Raw genomic sequence first — 12950 nt, 5'->3', positions numbered from 1 at the left:
ACAGGTACTCATGCAAGGCTGATATCTATTCTCCTCTCTAAACAACACTGTTTTCTCCTTTACAACTAAAATCAACAGTATGCTGAGAAAAATTTTATCTGCATTCTTAAGGCTTTTAAAAAAAATCAAAAGAAATAGGAGGCAAGGAACTATATAAATGAGGAGACAAGAGAGAAGTGGAGGAGGGGAGAAAGGCATGTGGGAAAGAATGGAAGGGGAGGTGGCAGGGAGACGCATGGTGAACTTGATGGGTTTGTTATTTCCAAAAGCATGTTCATTCCAGTAAAATAATGGATGAGGAAAACATTTTCATTTTCTTTTCTGACAGCTGGAGCATAAACAGTTGCTGCAATAATATCAGAAATTATTGGACATTTTGAGCATTCTTGCTAGTGAGAAATCAGCATTCCAGCCAGTTTGAAATGGCAGCCCCAAGGTGCCCTGGAAATTTTGTTTTTCAAATAAAGGCATGTCAGCTGCTGGACAAAAAGTGATGTATACTGTCTACTGGGCAGCATTCTGGCCAGACACCAAATTTGGAGAGTGTCTCCCTGTACTCTGGGTTCTAGCGCGGTCATCCTTTACAGCCGGTCCAGCCCCATGAATGAGACTCTATTCCAAAGAAGACCAAAAATGAAAGCAGCGTTTAAGACCCATCAGCCCAAAACAAAGCAATTCTAACTTGTCACCTCTAAAATACTTCAAGAGGCTGGAATAAAAGTACTTTTGAATCAGCTGCAATCAAATACATAAGCGTAACTACTCTAATCACCTGCTTCTGAAAAAAGCAGCAATATAAATGAAAAAGTCAGAAAGGTAGGGGCCAGCTTTGTGGCGCAGTGGGTTAAGCCACACCTATGACACCAGCATCCCATATGGGAGCACAGCTCCCTGCTAATGAGCCCAGGGAATGCAGCAAGAGATGGCCCAAGTTCTTGGGTCCCTGCCACCCAAATGGGAGGCCTGGATGGAGTTCCTGGCTCCTGGCTCTGGCCTGGCCCAGCCCCTACTGCTGCAAGCACTTCAGAGTGAACCAGTAGATGGAAGATTTCTTCTCTCTCTGTCTCTCTCTCTCTCTGTGTGTGTCACTCTGCAATTCAAGGAAATAAATCTTTTTTGAACTGGTATGGCAAATATTTGGCCCAAATGGATTTTTTAAATGTACTGCTGACAGTAGAGACTCCTGATCTTATACTAAAAAGCTACCAGCAAATATTTGAGACTGACCTGCATGCACTAACACTAATCAGGAGGAAGCATTATTGCCCCCTGAAGCCTTCCCTGTGTGATACTCACTTTGCCTGAGTCAAAATTTATCCCTCTACATTTTTAAAAAAGATTTATTTATTCATTTGGAAGGCAGAGTTGGAGAGACGGAGAGAGGGAGAGGGAGAAAGAGAGACAGAGAGAATCTTCCATCCACTGGCTCATTCCCATATGGTCACAATGGCTGTAGTTATGCTGGGCCAAAACCAGGAGCCTAGAACTCCATCCAGTCTCCCATGAGGGTTGTAGGAACCCAATTTCTTGGGCCATTTTCTGCTGCTTCCCCAGGCACATTAGCAGGGAGCTGGCTCAGAAGTAGAGCAGTAGGAATTCAAACTGGCACCCATATGGATGCCAGCAGCACAGGCAGTGGTTTAACCCACAGCTTCACAACACTGGCAGCAATTCTATACTTTTTTCCATGAAATACCTATGAACTTCTCCATAGAAAAAAGATCCACGAAATTTTTCCATTATTATAATCCTTAAACCCATCTGAGGATGATGACTGTTAAAAGAGAGATATTCTACAAACACAAAAAATTTGCACCACCCAGAGTTTCTGTGTATTGCACCTTGGTAGCCATTGACTATTTCCTATTCCTCACAGGAATGTCCATGTGTAGCTTTAATAGTCTGTGAAGATGTAACAGAAACAACATATCCCTATCTTGAATATGTGTAAATCATCAGAATCCTTAGCAGTAAACAAGAAGTAGCATGGACAGGGGCTGGGAGACGTGGTGAAAATCCCATGGATGTCGCTGTACCAGAGCACACTTTGCAGAACTGGGTTTCAACAGTGAAGCAGAAGGGGAAATTGGCAAGAGTTAAAAAACCAGCGATTTCTCTACCCATTTTCTTGGCTGTTACTGAGCGGTGTACTGTTGGGAATGAAGTTTATTTTCTTTGACTGACTTTCTGATTAATAATATTGCAGTACAGTGATTATTCTTTTATAAAGAATTGAAATTGAAATATGCTAATACATACATACATTTGAACTACACTCATCTCCAATTTGGTGATTTTCACACTAAAATTTGCCACTACTGAGATGATACTTAACAGAAAGCCCATAAAGATACAAGAAATGGAGGTACAAAAATCACATGGGGGCTGGCGCGGTGGTGCTGCCAGTTAAAGCCAGGGCCTGCAACACCAGTATCCCACATAGGAGCCAGTTCGGGTCCCAGATGCTCCACTTCTGATCCAGCTCCCTGCTAATGCACCTAGGAAAGTGGTGGATGATAGCCCAAGTCCTTTGCCCCCTGCACCCATGTGGGAGACCTGGAAGAAGCCCTGGTTCCTGGCTTCAGCCTGGCCTAGCCCCATCACTGCAGCCATTTGGGGAGTGAACCAACAGATGGAAGTACTCTGTCTTTCTCTCTCTGTCTCTAATTCTGCCTTTCAAATAAATATATATTTTAAAAAAATGAAATCTATGTTGTCATAAATGTTTGTCCATGCAAAGCACATGGACCAGAGCCGGTGCTGTGGCATGGTGAGTTAAGCAGCCCCTTGCTATGCCAGCATCTTATATAGAGTGCTGGTTCAAATCCCAGCTATTCTATTTCTGATCCAGCTCCCTGCTAATGCACCTAGGAAAACAGTATATGGTGGTCTAACTGCCTGGGTACCTACCACCCATGTGGGAGACCTGGATGGAGTTCTGGGCTCCTGGCTTCCACCTGGCCCAGCCCAGGTCATTGTGGCCATTCGAGGAGTGAACCAGGTAGCATATGGAAGACTTCTCTCTGTCACTTCCTCTCTCTCTGTTACTCTGCCTTTCACATAAATAAAATAGATGGCAAAGATATGGACCATTTGACTTGATAACTGGAAAATTATAACCAAGGATACTGTTTCTCTTTATAATTATCTGAAAGTTTTTGTATATTATTTATATCTCAAACAAAAATTTAAAAATGTATTCAGAGACTAAAAGCATTGATAGCCAATCCACAGTAGATCATTATAAGTAAAATTCATTGAACCAAGCTATTTTTCTCATAATGAATTATGATGGAATCTTTACCTGAAAAATAACTTACATGTCTCATTAACCCCAAACAAAGAGGTAATAAAAGAAGGGCAAAACGAATAGCAGCCCCAAGCTTAACTAACAGAATAGCAATGCGTAAAAGAGGTATCACATTCTCTCCCTAAAATCATCACAGTCTGTTAACTTAAAAGTAGAACTAAGAGCAATTTGATGCCAAAGACAATTTATAAATTAAATTCATAATTGGTCATGTGAGAATCAAGTACACTAAATGTCAAAAAAGTACTTCTGAATCCACTATCCTCTCATTTCATTTGTTCTCAGGATGATTGACTAAATGAGACACATTGGTGATGCCATGTTTATTTTTAATCGAAACAACAGTTGGGGTGTCTGATCAATTCAATTCTTGATCTTTTATAGGGAAATAGAGGATACACAGCCTGACCAAACAAAAATCACTTGCTACTATCATCTTGCTTCTAAAATCCAACTCTTCACATGGAACACATCCACACCATACATATTAAAACATTCAGTCATATAAAGCATTAGAAATTACTGTAACTTATTTAAAAGCACCTTACTACACCCAAACCATTTCCTTCTCAAAACATTTACATACAGAATAAGCACATATCCAGTTATTTCTATCAACATAGGATTGCAGTAATAATAATTCAGCCTCAAGTGGATTATATTCCTGATCTATTCAGTTGGAATGATTAAGACTAAAATAGACAACTAATCCTAAGTTTTTCTTTCTCATCATACTGTATTGTCATAGACATGCAAAACTGGTACACAATATAGTGCTATTCACAAGGCTAGAAAACAGCTAGAACTGTGCTCAAATACCAATACATCTTCTCATTAAAGCAAAGACAATATTGCCTCCCATGCACATTCATTACTGCCTTTTAATGATTCCAAGCTACCTAGATGAAAAGTTTTATTGAGGGCAGGTCAAGGTAGCACATAGGCTTTCGTATTTATTCACTCTAAGCTCTGATCCTCTCAGTGATAAAACAAATGCAAACTCATCCTGGACTCTATAGTGGACCCACTCTAATCAAAACCTTTATCAATTTTCTTGGTTTCAAGGAAGATTTCCTTTTTATCACTGTCAGTGTTAACTAAAGAAATCTTGCCCAATAAGCATTCCAGATAATATGCTAGAGAAAAATAATCCTAACATAAAATGCAATAAAAAACCTAGTGGCTCAGAAGTTAAAGGACCCTTAATTTTAACAATATTGTTGATTATAACCAATGTAAAGTTACCTAAGCAAGCACTCTGAGGCACACAGTTGTCATATGTATCTTTATCATGGGGACTAAATGTCTAGAAGTTTGCTGCTGATAGCAATGCTATTAAGTGCATAAAACTGACAGATCTGATGGTGGCCTCCCCCAAAAAAATCCTGAAATGGAATGATGTATTTAATGGATGTAGGACACCAGAAAATAAATCCATAAGCAATGTCATAGAAATAACACAAAGTAAAAAAATACTGTAGGCTAAGATTAAAAAAAAAAAACTAGAACTGTTTAGTTAGGGGAAAAAAATCACTAAAGCACATACAGTCACACCAGCACGTTCAGTCTTGTCACAGAACTGCAAAGTGGACTGTTTCCAATATCTAGAATGGGATATCCTTAGGTAATTATTATAACCCAAACGTTTAGGGAGTCTATAAGGAAAAGATCCTAAAAATTTCACATGTAACAGACAAAATCTATAGAATGCCCAAACTCGGTATTATTATTGATGACAGATCAACCTATGTAAAATCAGTAGGAAAGAGGTGAGTCTTCATTTACTTAAGTGGGTCTCTACCTATGGATCACTTGAAACTGTCAGGTCATCATTATGTATGGAATGGAATCCTTGGTGATCTGAGGAATCCATGAGGCCACAAAGTGGATATAAACTCTGATGTAGGGAGAAAAATAAAGCAAGCCAGAAGTTTCCCTTTTTTCAAGAAAGGGAAGAAATCCATACCTTTCTGTACACCAGCATGTTGGGTGATTCATCTGCCACACCGTTGCTGCTCTGTCCATAATTGTTCCCCTGGGCCATGTCAGCCTAATCTTGGTCGCTCAGGTGTAAGAATTATCAGGCTGCCCTGCAAAGGGTCAGACAGACTTCAGTGAGATCCTAGCAGCGATGCTTACTTACAGGGTTGACATCATTCACAGCACCCACCCCACACGGAGCACACCAAAGCTAGCTGGAGCAAGTGCCACAGGACACAGATTTAAACAAACAAAAATGAATTTACACCTCTAGTATCTCCAGGGACTGTAAGAAATTATAATCTATCGGTTAAAAATAGCCACTTGCCTATGTTTAGGCTGACTTCAATTTCTAAGAACACATTTTTTCTCAAGTGTTTGATGTTCATGGCAAAAACCTGGGGTTACCATTTCTGTCGTACACAGAGTTCTCCTCTCTCTCAGCACTTGTCTCTCCACTTGCTGATGCTTTCCCAAAGGGACGACGGGCAGCCCCCGGGGCATTACACTTACTCCCAGGTGTCTGTCTGGGGTCCCCACACGCGGGTGAAGTGGAGAGGCCCGTTCCCGGTGTCATTCCCCAGCCCATGTGCGTCCTTTGCGATCCCCCTGGGTCTCCCACACAGAACCAGGGTGCACGCTGCGCCTACTTTCACCTGCCTGCGCCGCCAGCCACTGAATCCTCTCTTCTCACCAGACTCCGCTTCGGAACCGAACCCTGCCTAATATTTGCTAAAAGACACCAGAGTAGGTCCCGAAAGAAGTGGAGAAAGGTCAAGCCTTCAGTCAATTTCCAGGGTCGCCATGGGTGAAAATCTAACTGCCAAAGCAAAAGAGCAACCAGCCTAAGAGGAGAAAACAGAGGCTCCCGGCAGCAGCAGCAAATGGCAGGCGAGCCCGTGCCCCACGTCGCGGCCGCCGGCTGACGGGCAGCAGTTTCAGCACTGTGGACCGCGGCGTGCGCTCGGCGCCCGAGCCCAGCCCCGGCGCGGGGCTCCCGGGGGCGGTCGCCCCGCGCCCGCGGACGCTCCCGCAGCGTCCAGGGAGGACCGGGTGCCGGCCAGGGGCCAGGCGGGCTCTGGCGAGCGCCGCCTCCTCCCCTCCCGCCGCCCCTATTTACCTCCTCAGCCAAGGTCACGGCCCCGCGGCGTCTCCGCTCCCGGGCGGAGTACTGGGTGCAGGCGGTGTCAGCTGGCGGCAAGCGGAGCAGCGAGGCAGGGCAGCTTCATCACACTCGGCGGATGCGGATTCCGCGCCGCCCCGGCTCGTGCTGCTTGAGGCGACCGCCACCCTCACCACCGCCCGTGCACAGGCGGCGCCGGCAGCCGCCGCTCGCGCCCGCTCCCCGGGGCTGCCTCACTGGCTCCCCCCTCCCTCCCTCTCTCCCTCTCTCCCTCCTCCTCCTCCGCCTCCTCCTCCTCCTCCTCCGCTGCTCCTCCCGGGATCTGGGACCAGCGGAGCGCGCGCGGGAGTCGAGACGCCCGGCCCTTGCGCGCGACTGGGAGGAGGGAGGAGGCGACGGTCACGTGGGGCAGGGGCGTCCGAAGGTGCCGGCTCGGATCGGCTCGGCGCTGGGCCGCCGCCACTACGCCTGGGCCTCGCGGCTTCCCCACCCTAGTCCCGCAGCCGCCGGCCCCCGCCCCACACACCGCGCCCGCCCGGGTGTGCGCGCCGCTGAAGGCCCCCAGACCGGAGCTGTATGCCGAGTGTAAGCCGGAAAGGGAGGAAGGGCCCCGGTGATGGATGGGTGGGTGGGTGGCTGAGGGGATGGGTAGATAGGTGGGTACCAGGCTGGTTCATCACGTGCCTGACGACTCCCCTGGCACCACCGGGGAAGCAGATGATTGATTAATGTTATGCTTAAATAACAGATACCGAAACGTCCTAACAGTGAGAGGAATGACCAGGACCCGATGAATTATTCAGCTACCTGCCCCTCCCCCCACTCCCACCCCATTTGCCTGCGGCTGTCACAGCTCCCTCCTAAGTTGGAGAAAGGGGAAAAGCTTTGGAGGCTGCCAATCGGAGATGAAAAAAATCTTGCCACCTGTGAAAGTGGAGGAACGTCCCAGTGCTTGGCTACTGCTTCCACCAGAAGGTGCTGAGAGGGATTTTCCTCTTGTCCATTGTCCTCATCCCATCCTCCAGCAGTGCTCAGGGAGGGTCTGGGGTACTCACAACACACACCCCCCTGCGCGCGCGCGCGCGCACACACACACACACACACACACACACCAGCCCCCAAATTCCTCAGGTGTTGCCACTAGTTCTCCTGTAAGGCTTAGAAGAACATAAAGGAGAAAAGTCGCTTTTGCCCGTGTTCTAGAAAAGCGATCTGTTCCTCCGGCTTTCAGGGCCAGGCTTTGAGAAGCTGTCAGTGCACCTCAGAGTTTTCCTTCCTGGGGAAGTGAATCAAGCCAGCCTTTTCTTAACTCTGGGTCTAAGCAGAGCCTGAGAAGCTCAGACCTGGAATTCAACCTTCCCCCAGGGCCATGTAGACCTGATTTCCCCAAGCCCACCCAGGCCCCAGTCAACTTTATCAAGAAACAAATATTTATCTAACTGAACCCCTGTTTTCAGGTACCAGGAAGCAGGAAGCCCTGCACCCTAATCTGACCCCTCCCTCACTCTTCCCCATTCCCCAAACCATTCTATTGTACTCTCAAATGGATAATTCCCTTTGTTTTCAACTTCTCTGAATATTCCCTTCCATTCTTTTTTTCTTTTTTTAAGGATTATTTTACTTGAAAGAGTTACACAGAGGAAGAGAGAGGGAAAGAGATCTTCCATCCACTGATTCACTCCCCCATATGGCTGCACTGGTTGGGACAGTGCCAGGTTTGAGCACTGCTTTCCTAGGTGAATTAGTAGAAAGCTGGATTGGAAGTGAAGCAGCCAGGACTCCATCCAGCACTCACGTGGGATGCTGGTGTTGCAGGCAGTGGCTTCAGCTCTGTGCGGAAGTGCTGGCCCCTTCCTCCCATTCTTGCTCTAGCTACTTCTTCCCCTTCAGCCTCTTATTCCCTTTGCTCATTTTACTCTTAGGGATTGACATGATTTGCATTAATTAATTTGGAAAGAAATAACTGGGCAAGCCCATTCAGTTTTGCAATTTCCTTGTTAGCAGGGAAGTACCTGAAAGAAGCAGGTTTTCTCTGTTGCATCTCTAGAGATTCTATCTTCAGGGAGAACTTCCTAACAGAACTGAGCCAACTGACTTTACATGTGCATATGTGTAAACTTGTCTAGATGTGTATATAAATATATAGAGGCTTCAAAAATCATGTAAAATAGGATTAAAGGGTGGAAATAAGAACATAAATCTTATTTTTCAACATAAGCTTCATCAAATTTAAAACAGTTTTGTAAGCATTTAGTGCCTTCCCATAGAACTGAGGGTCCTGGGAATTCAACCATACCAATGCACTTTTTTTTTTACATTATTATATGAAGAAAAAAGGGTGTCCTTGAAATATTTTTTTTAAGATTAAAAAACAAAAAGAAGTCAGAGAGCCAAATCAGGACTCTAAGGTGGATACCCAGTGATTTTCCATGGAAGCGCTCACAAAATCACCTTTGTTTGATGTGAAGAATGAACAAGAGCATTGTTGTGGCAGGAGACTCTGTGATGAAGCTTTCCCAGGTGGGTTTTGGGGTTTTGCTGTTTGTTTTTTATTTCTTTTTTTATTTATTTGAAAGACAGAGTTACAGAGAGAGGTAGAGACAGAGAGAGAGATCTTCCATCCGTTGGTTTACTCCCCAGATGGCCACAACGGCTGGAGCTGCGCCAATCCGAAGCCAGGAGCCAGGAGTGTCTTCCAGATCTCCCACGTGGGTGCAGGGGTCCAAGGACGTGGGCCATCTTCTACTGCTGTCCCAAGCCATAGCAGAGAGCTAGATCGGAAGAGGAGCAGCCGGGACTAGAACCAGCACCCATATGGGATGCCAGCGCTTCAGGCCAGGGAGTTAGTTAACCCACTGTGCCACAGCTCCAGCCCCATGTTTTTTATTTCACTAAAGCTTTGACTAACTTTCTTAAAATGCTCTCTTAAAAATCAGATGTTCTTTCTGGTGCTTTAAAAATTCAACTAGCAAACTGCCTTTGGTACCCAAAAATCTGTGGCCATGACCTTCACCAGACTTGACCAGACTATCCTGCTTTGTACCACCTCCACCTCTTGGTAGCCATTGATTTGGTTGTGATTTGTCTTCAGGATTTTACTGGTAAAGCAATATTTGATCTCTTGTTATAATTCTTTGAAGAACTACTACAGAATCTTGATCTCACTTGTTTAGATTTCCTTTGAAAGCTCTGTTCTTTACTGTGGCTGATCTGGCAGCAACAGTGTTGGCACCCATGGAGCAGAAATTTTGCTCTATTTTAGTTTTTAGGTCAGAATTGTGTAAGATGAACCAATTGAGATGTCCTCAGTTTATCTATTGTTCCTGCTGTTCATTGTTGGACTTCAATTAGTGGATGAAGAAGATTAATTTTTTCTCTGCAAGTTTATGTAGATTGTCTCTGCAGGCTTCATCTTGAACATTTTGTCCTCTCTTAAAATAAGCTATCTAGGCCGGCGCCATGGCTCGGTAGGCTAATCCTCCACCTACGGCGCCGGTACCCTGGGTTCTAGTCCTGGTTGGGGCACCGGATTCTGTCCCGGTTGTTCCTCTTCCAGTCCAACTCTCTGCTGTGGCCCAGGAAGGCAGTGGAGGATGGCCCAAGGGCTTGGGCTGTGTGCCTGCATGGGAGACCAGGAAGAAGCACCTGGCTCCTGGCCTCAGATCGGCATGATGTGCCGGCCACAGCGGGCTGGCTGTAGCGGCCATTTGTGGGGTGAACCAATGGAAAAAAGGAAGACCTTTCTCTGTGTGTGTGTGTGTGTGTGTCTCTCTCTCACTGTCTAACTCTGTCTGTCAAAAAAAAAAAAAAAGTTATCTATTTGTAAACAACTAAATTCTTTGGGACATTGCCCATAAACGTTTCATAAAGCGTTGAGGATTTTTTCCATTTTTCCTTCCAAGCTTTGCCATGAATTTTATGTTTGCTATTGTCAACAGAATTTATATTATTCTGATAAAGGCATTTCCAGAATGATGTCTTACCCTTCTTAGTGTCTTAAACCAGATACTGTTCTGACATGTTGTAACAAGTTCGTTTCAGTTTCCATGCAAACTGTTTTTAATGCATACATTAATTTTTCCATAATATGAATTTTCATGAACTATTTTAGACTCCTCATATATTTTTAATTAATTTTACTTGACATACTGTCCACTTATTGCTACCCTATTTTTTTTTTTCGCCTTTCCAATAAAAGTTCCTTTTTCCATTCTATCTTAAATCAATTCCATTCTGTAATGACTTCCATGTTGCTAAAGTACTGGTCAGTTCTCAACTGCCATGTTAACTGACTTTAAATAAAAGTTAAAATAGATACCACCTGCTTTGGAATTTGGAATATATTAAAATAAGTTCTCACAAACTTTTTACGTTAGACTCTCTGGACACCATGCTCTTATCTCTAGCTACATGACGGTCTGGTTTCTGGTTTTTCAGTCTTTGTTGCTGGTTCTTTGTCTGTTTGATCCTCAGCTCCTGGATTGTCTTGAATCTAAGTCTTTGACCCTTTTCCTCTCACAATTAATGTGTATTCTCTAATTGAGCTAATTCAGCCTCACACCTAAATATTTTCAGCACTATCTAAATACTAACAACTCCCAAATTTTAACCTGTACGTATCCCTTGAAATCCAGTGTGTCAGCTTCTCCCTTTATTTCTCCACCTGAACAATCTAATTCCTACCTGATTCAGTTTCATGGTAACATAGATATTGTCCATTTAGTTTACTGCTATGTATCTTGGGCATAGTCTAATTCCTAACCTACCATAAGTGAGCAGTAAATATACACTAACTGAATGAATGTGTCTAATAACAATAGTTTCATAAGTTATTTTATATTCTGTAATCAATTTTTCACATTAGTATTCATTCAATCCTAACTTAGAACCATACAGAGATGGTTATAATTATCTCTTTTACATCAACACACAAATAGGGAGAGAGAGGATCAGAAAGGTTGAATAAACTGCCCAATGCAATTGACATAACCAACAGTGGCTGTAGTGGTTTTCACCATGTTAACTTATTAGATGAAACTCTGTTTCCCAGGATCCTCTTGTCTGTATGCATGTGGCTGCAGGTGGCCAAAGGAGGAATTTGTGTATGTTTTGGGAAACAAGGAAAAACAGCATATGTTTCTCTCTGGAGGTCTTTGTGATTTGATGTGTTGACACATGCAAAGTCCCAAAGTGGTTCTCCTCACCAAAACCATCTTCCAGACTTCCAGTCTAATTGGCCAAGTAGCCACACACCCATAATGAGAGACTTAATGTGGACCTGAAGAGGCAGTAGCTATGCAGGAGCTTTCCATTGTATTTTCTACCAACTTACCTGAATAATCCTCCTGCCACAACTAGATGCGCCTTTCTTCCTAGATTCCCCTGTAAGTTCTATTTATTTATTTATTTATTTGAGAGGTAGAGTTACAGACAGTGAGAGGGAGAGACATAGAGAAAGGTCTTCCTTCCGTTGGGTCACTCCCCAAATGGTCACAACGGCTGAAGCTGAGCCGAAATGAAGCCAGGAGCCAGGAGCCTCTTTCTGGTCTTCCATGCAGGTGCAGGGGCCCAAGCACTTGGGCCATCTTCTACTGCTTCCCCAGGCCATAGCAGAGAGCTGGATTGGAAGAGCAGTAGCGGGACTAGAACCAGCGCCCATGTGGGATGCTGGCACCACAGCTGGAGGATTAATCTACTGCGCCATGGTGCTGCCCCTCCCCCGTGTGTCCCCACCCCCTCCTGTAAGTTCTAACTTGCTAACCCACCAAAGGTCTCAAGATGTCTGATAGTGACGTTCCTTAATGCCCCTTCTGGAAAATAACTTTTTCTGCTTTCTCTCTGATTATCTAAGTCTTTATAGTTTTAATATATTTCAAATTCCATTGTACTCACAGTGTTTCTGCTTCCATGACCAAGTTGCTGGCAGAACTCAAATCCAAGTCTTCCAGGACCTTTTCATTATTCCACAAGAAATCCAACTTAGGAAGGTAAGGCTTACCTATGTATCTAGTCTTACATAGCTGTGGGTTAGTAAAGAACTGAAGGAGAAACAGTATGAGCTATAGACAAGAAATGCTGGAACCCACTGGGAAAAGTGCTAGTATAAAACTACCATTTTTTAATTGAATTCCTGCAACCTCTAAACTAATAACAAATAGTCTTACCATTTCTGAAAGAATTCACCCTATAAGTTACATGAAGAAACCAATGCCCCAGTTAGGACACCTGACCATGATCATATACCTTCCAAATGTCAGAAGCTAGACTCAACCATTCCTCTGTGACTCTAAAGCCCTATGAAGAAATTATGCAGAAATGCCTCCTAGCGACAGGATGAGTTTGAAAACATTCAGGTGCCTGTCATTCTAGTCTCTGTATACTACGATACCTGCCATTCTAGTCTGTCCCATTGCCCTGCTACCTTTCAGCCCTCCATAGACCTAATGCACACCTATTGTCTGGCCAGTTATGACTGAGGATTATTTATGTCTAGTTACTGTTGCCAGGCAAATATCAAGGAGGAAGATTCAAGCAATA

General features: G+C 44.3%; 1 protein-coding gene and 1 long non-coding RNA gene across 2 annotated transcripts in view; one reads left to right on the top strand and one right to left on the bottom strand.

Moving 5' to 3' along the window:
- The window catches only part of RGS7 (regulator of G protein signaling 7), a 495913-nt gene extending 489792 nt beyond the window's left edge, over positions 1 to 6121 (bottom strand). Inside the window, 2 exon segments of the mRNA XM_051821475.2 lie at positions 5277 to 5400; positions 5947 to 6121. Of these exon segments, the coding sequence (XP_051677435.1) occupies positions 5277 to 5354 (78 nt within the window). The 5' untranslated portion in view covers positions 5355 to 5400; positions 5947 to 6121.
- The window catches only part of LOC103350924 (uncharacterized), a 49771-nt gene continuing 42576 nt past the window's right edge, over positions 5756 to 12950 (top strand). The window contains exons 1-3 of the long non-coding RNA XR_011381317.1: positions 5756 to 5836; positions 6120 to 6998; positions 12308 to 12400. This is a non-coding gene — a long non-coding RNA (uncharacterized lncRNA). The remainder of the gene's footprint in view (positions 5837 to 6119; positions 6999 to 12307; positions 12401 to 12950) is intronic.

Source organism: Oryctolagus cuniculus, chromosome 13 (genome assembly GCF_964237555.1).
Source record: "Oryctolagus cuniculus chromosome 13, mOryCun1.1, whole genome shotgun sequence".
In the NCBI taxonomy this organism is placed as follows: Eukaryota; Metazoa; Chordata; class Mammalia; order Lagomorpha; family Leporidae; genus Oryctolagus; species Oryctolagus cuniculus.
Note: the sequence above shows the minus strand (reverse complement) of the source record. Positions and strands in the feature narration are given on the sequence as shown.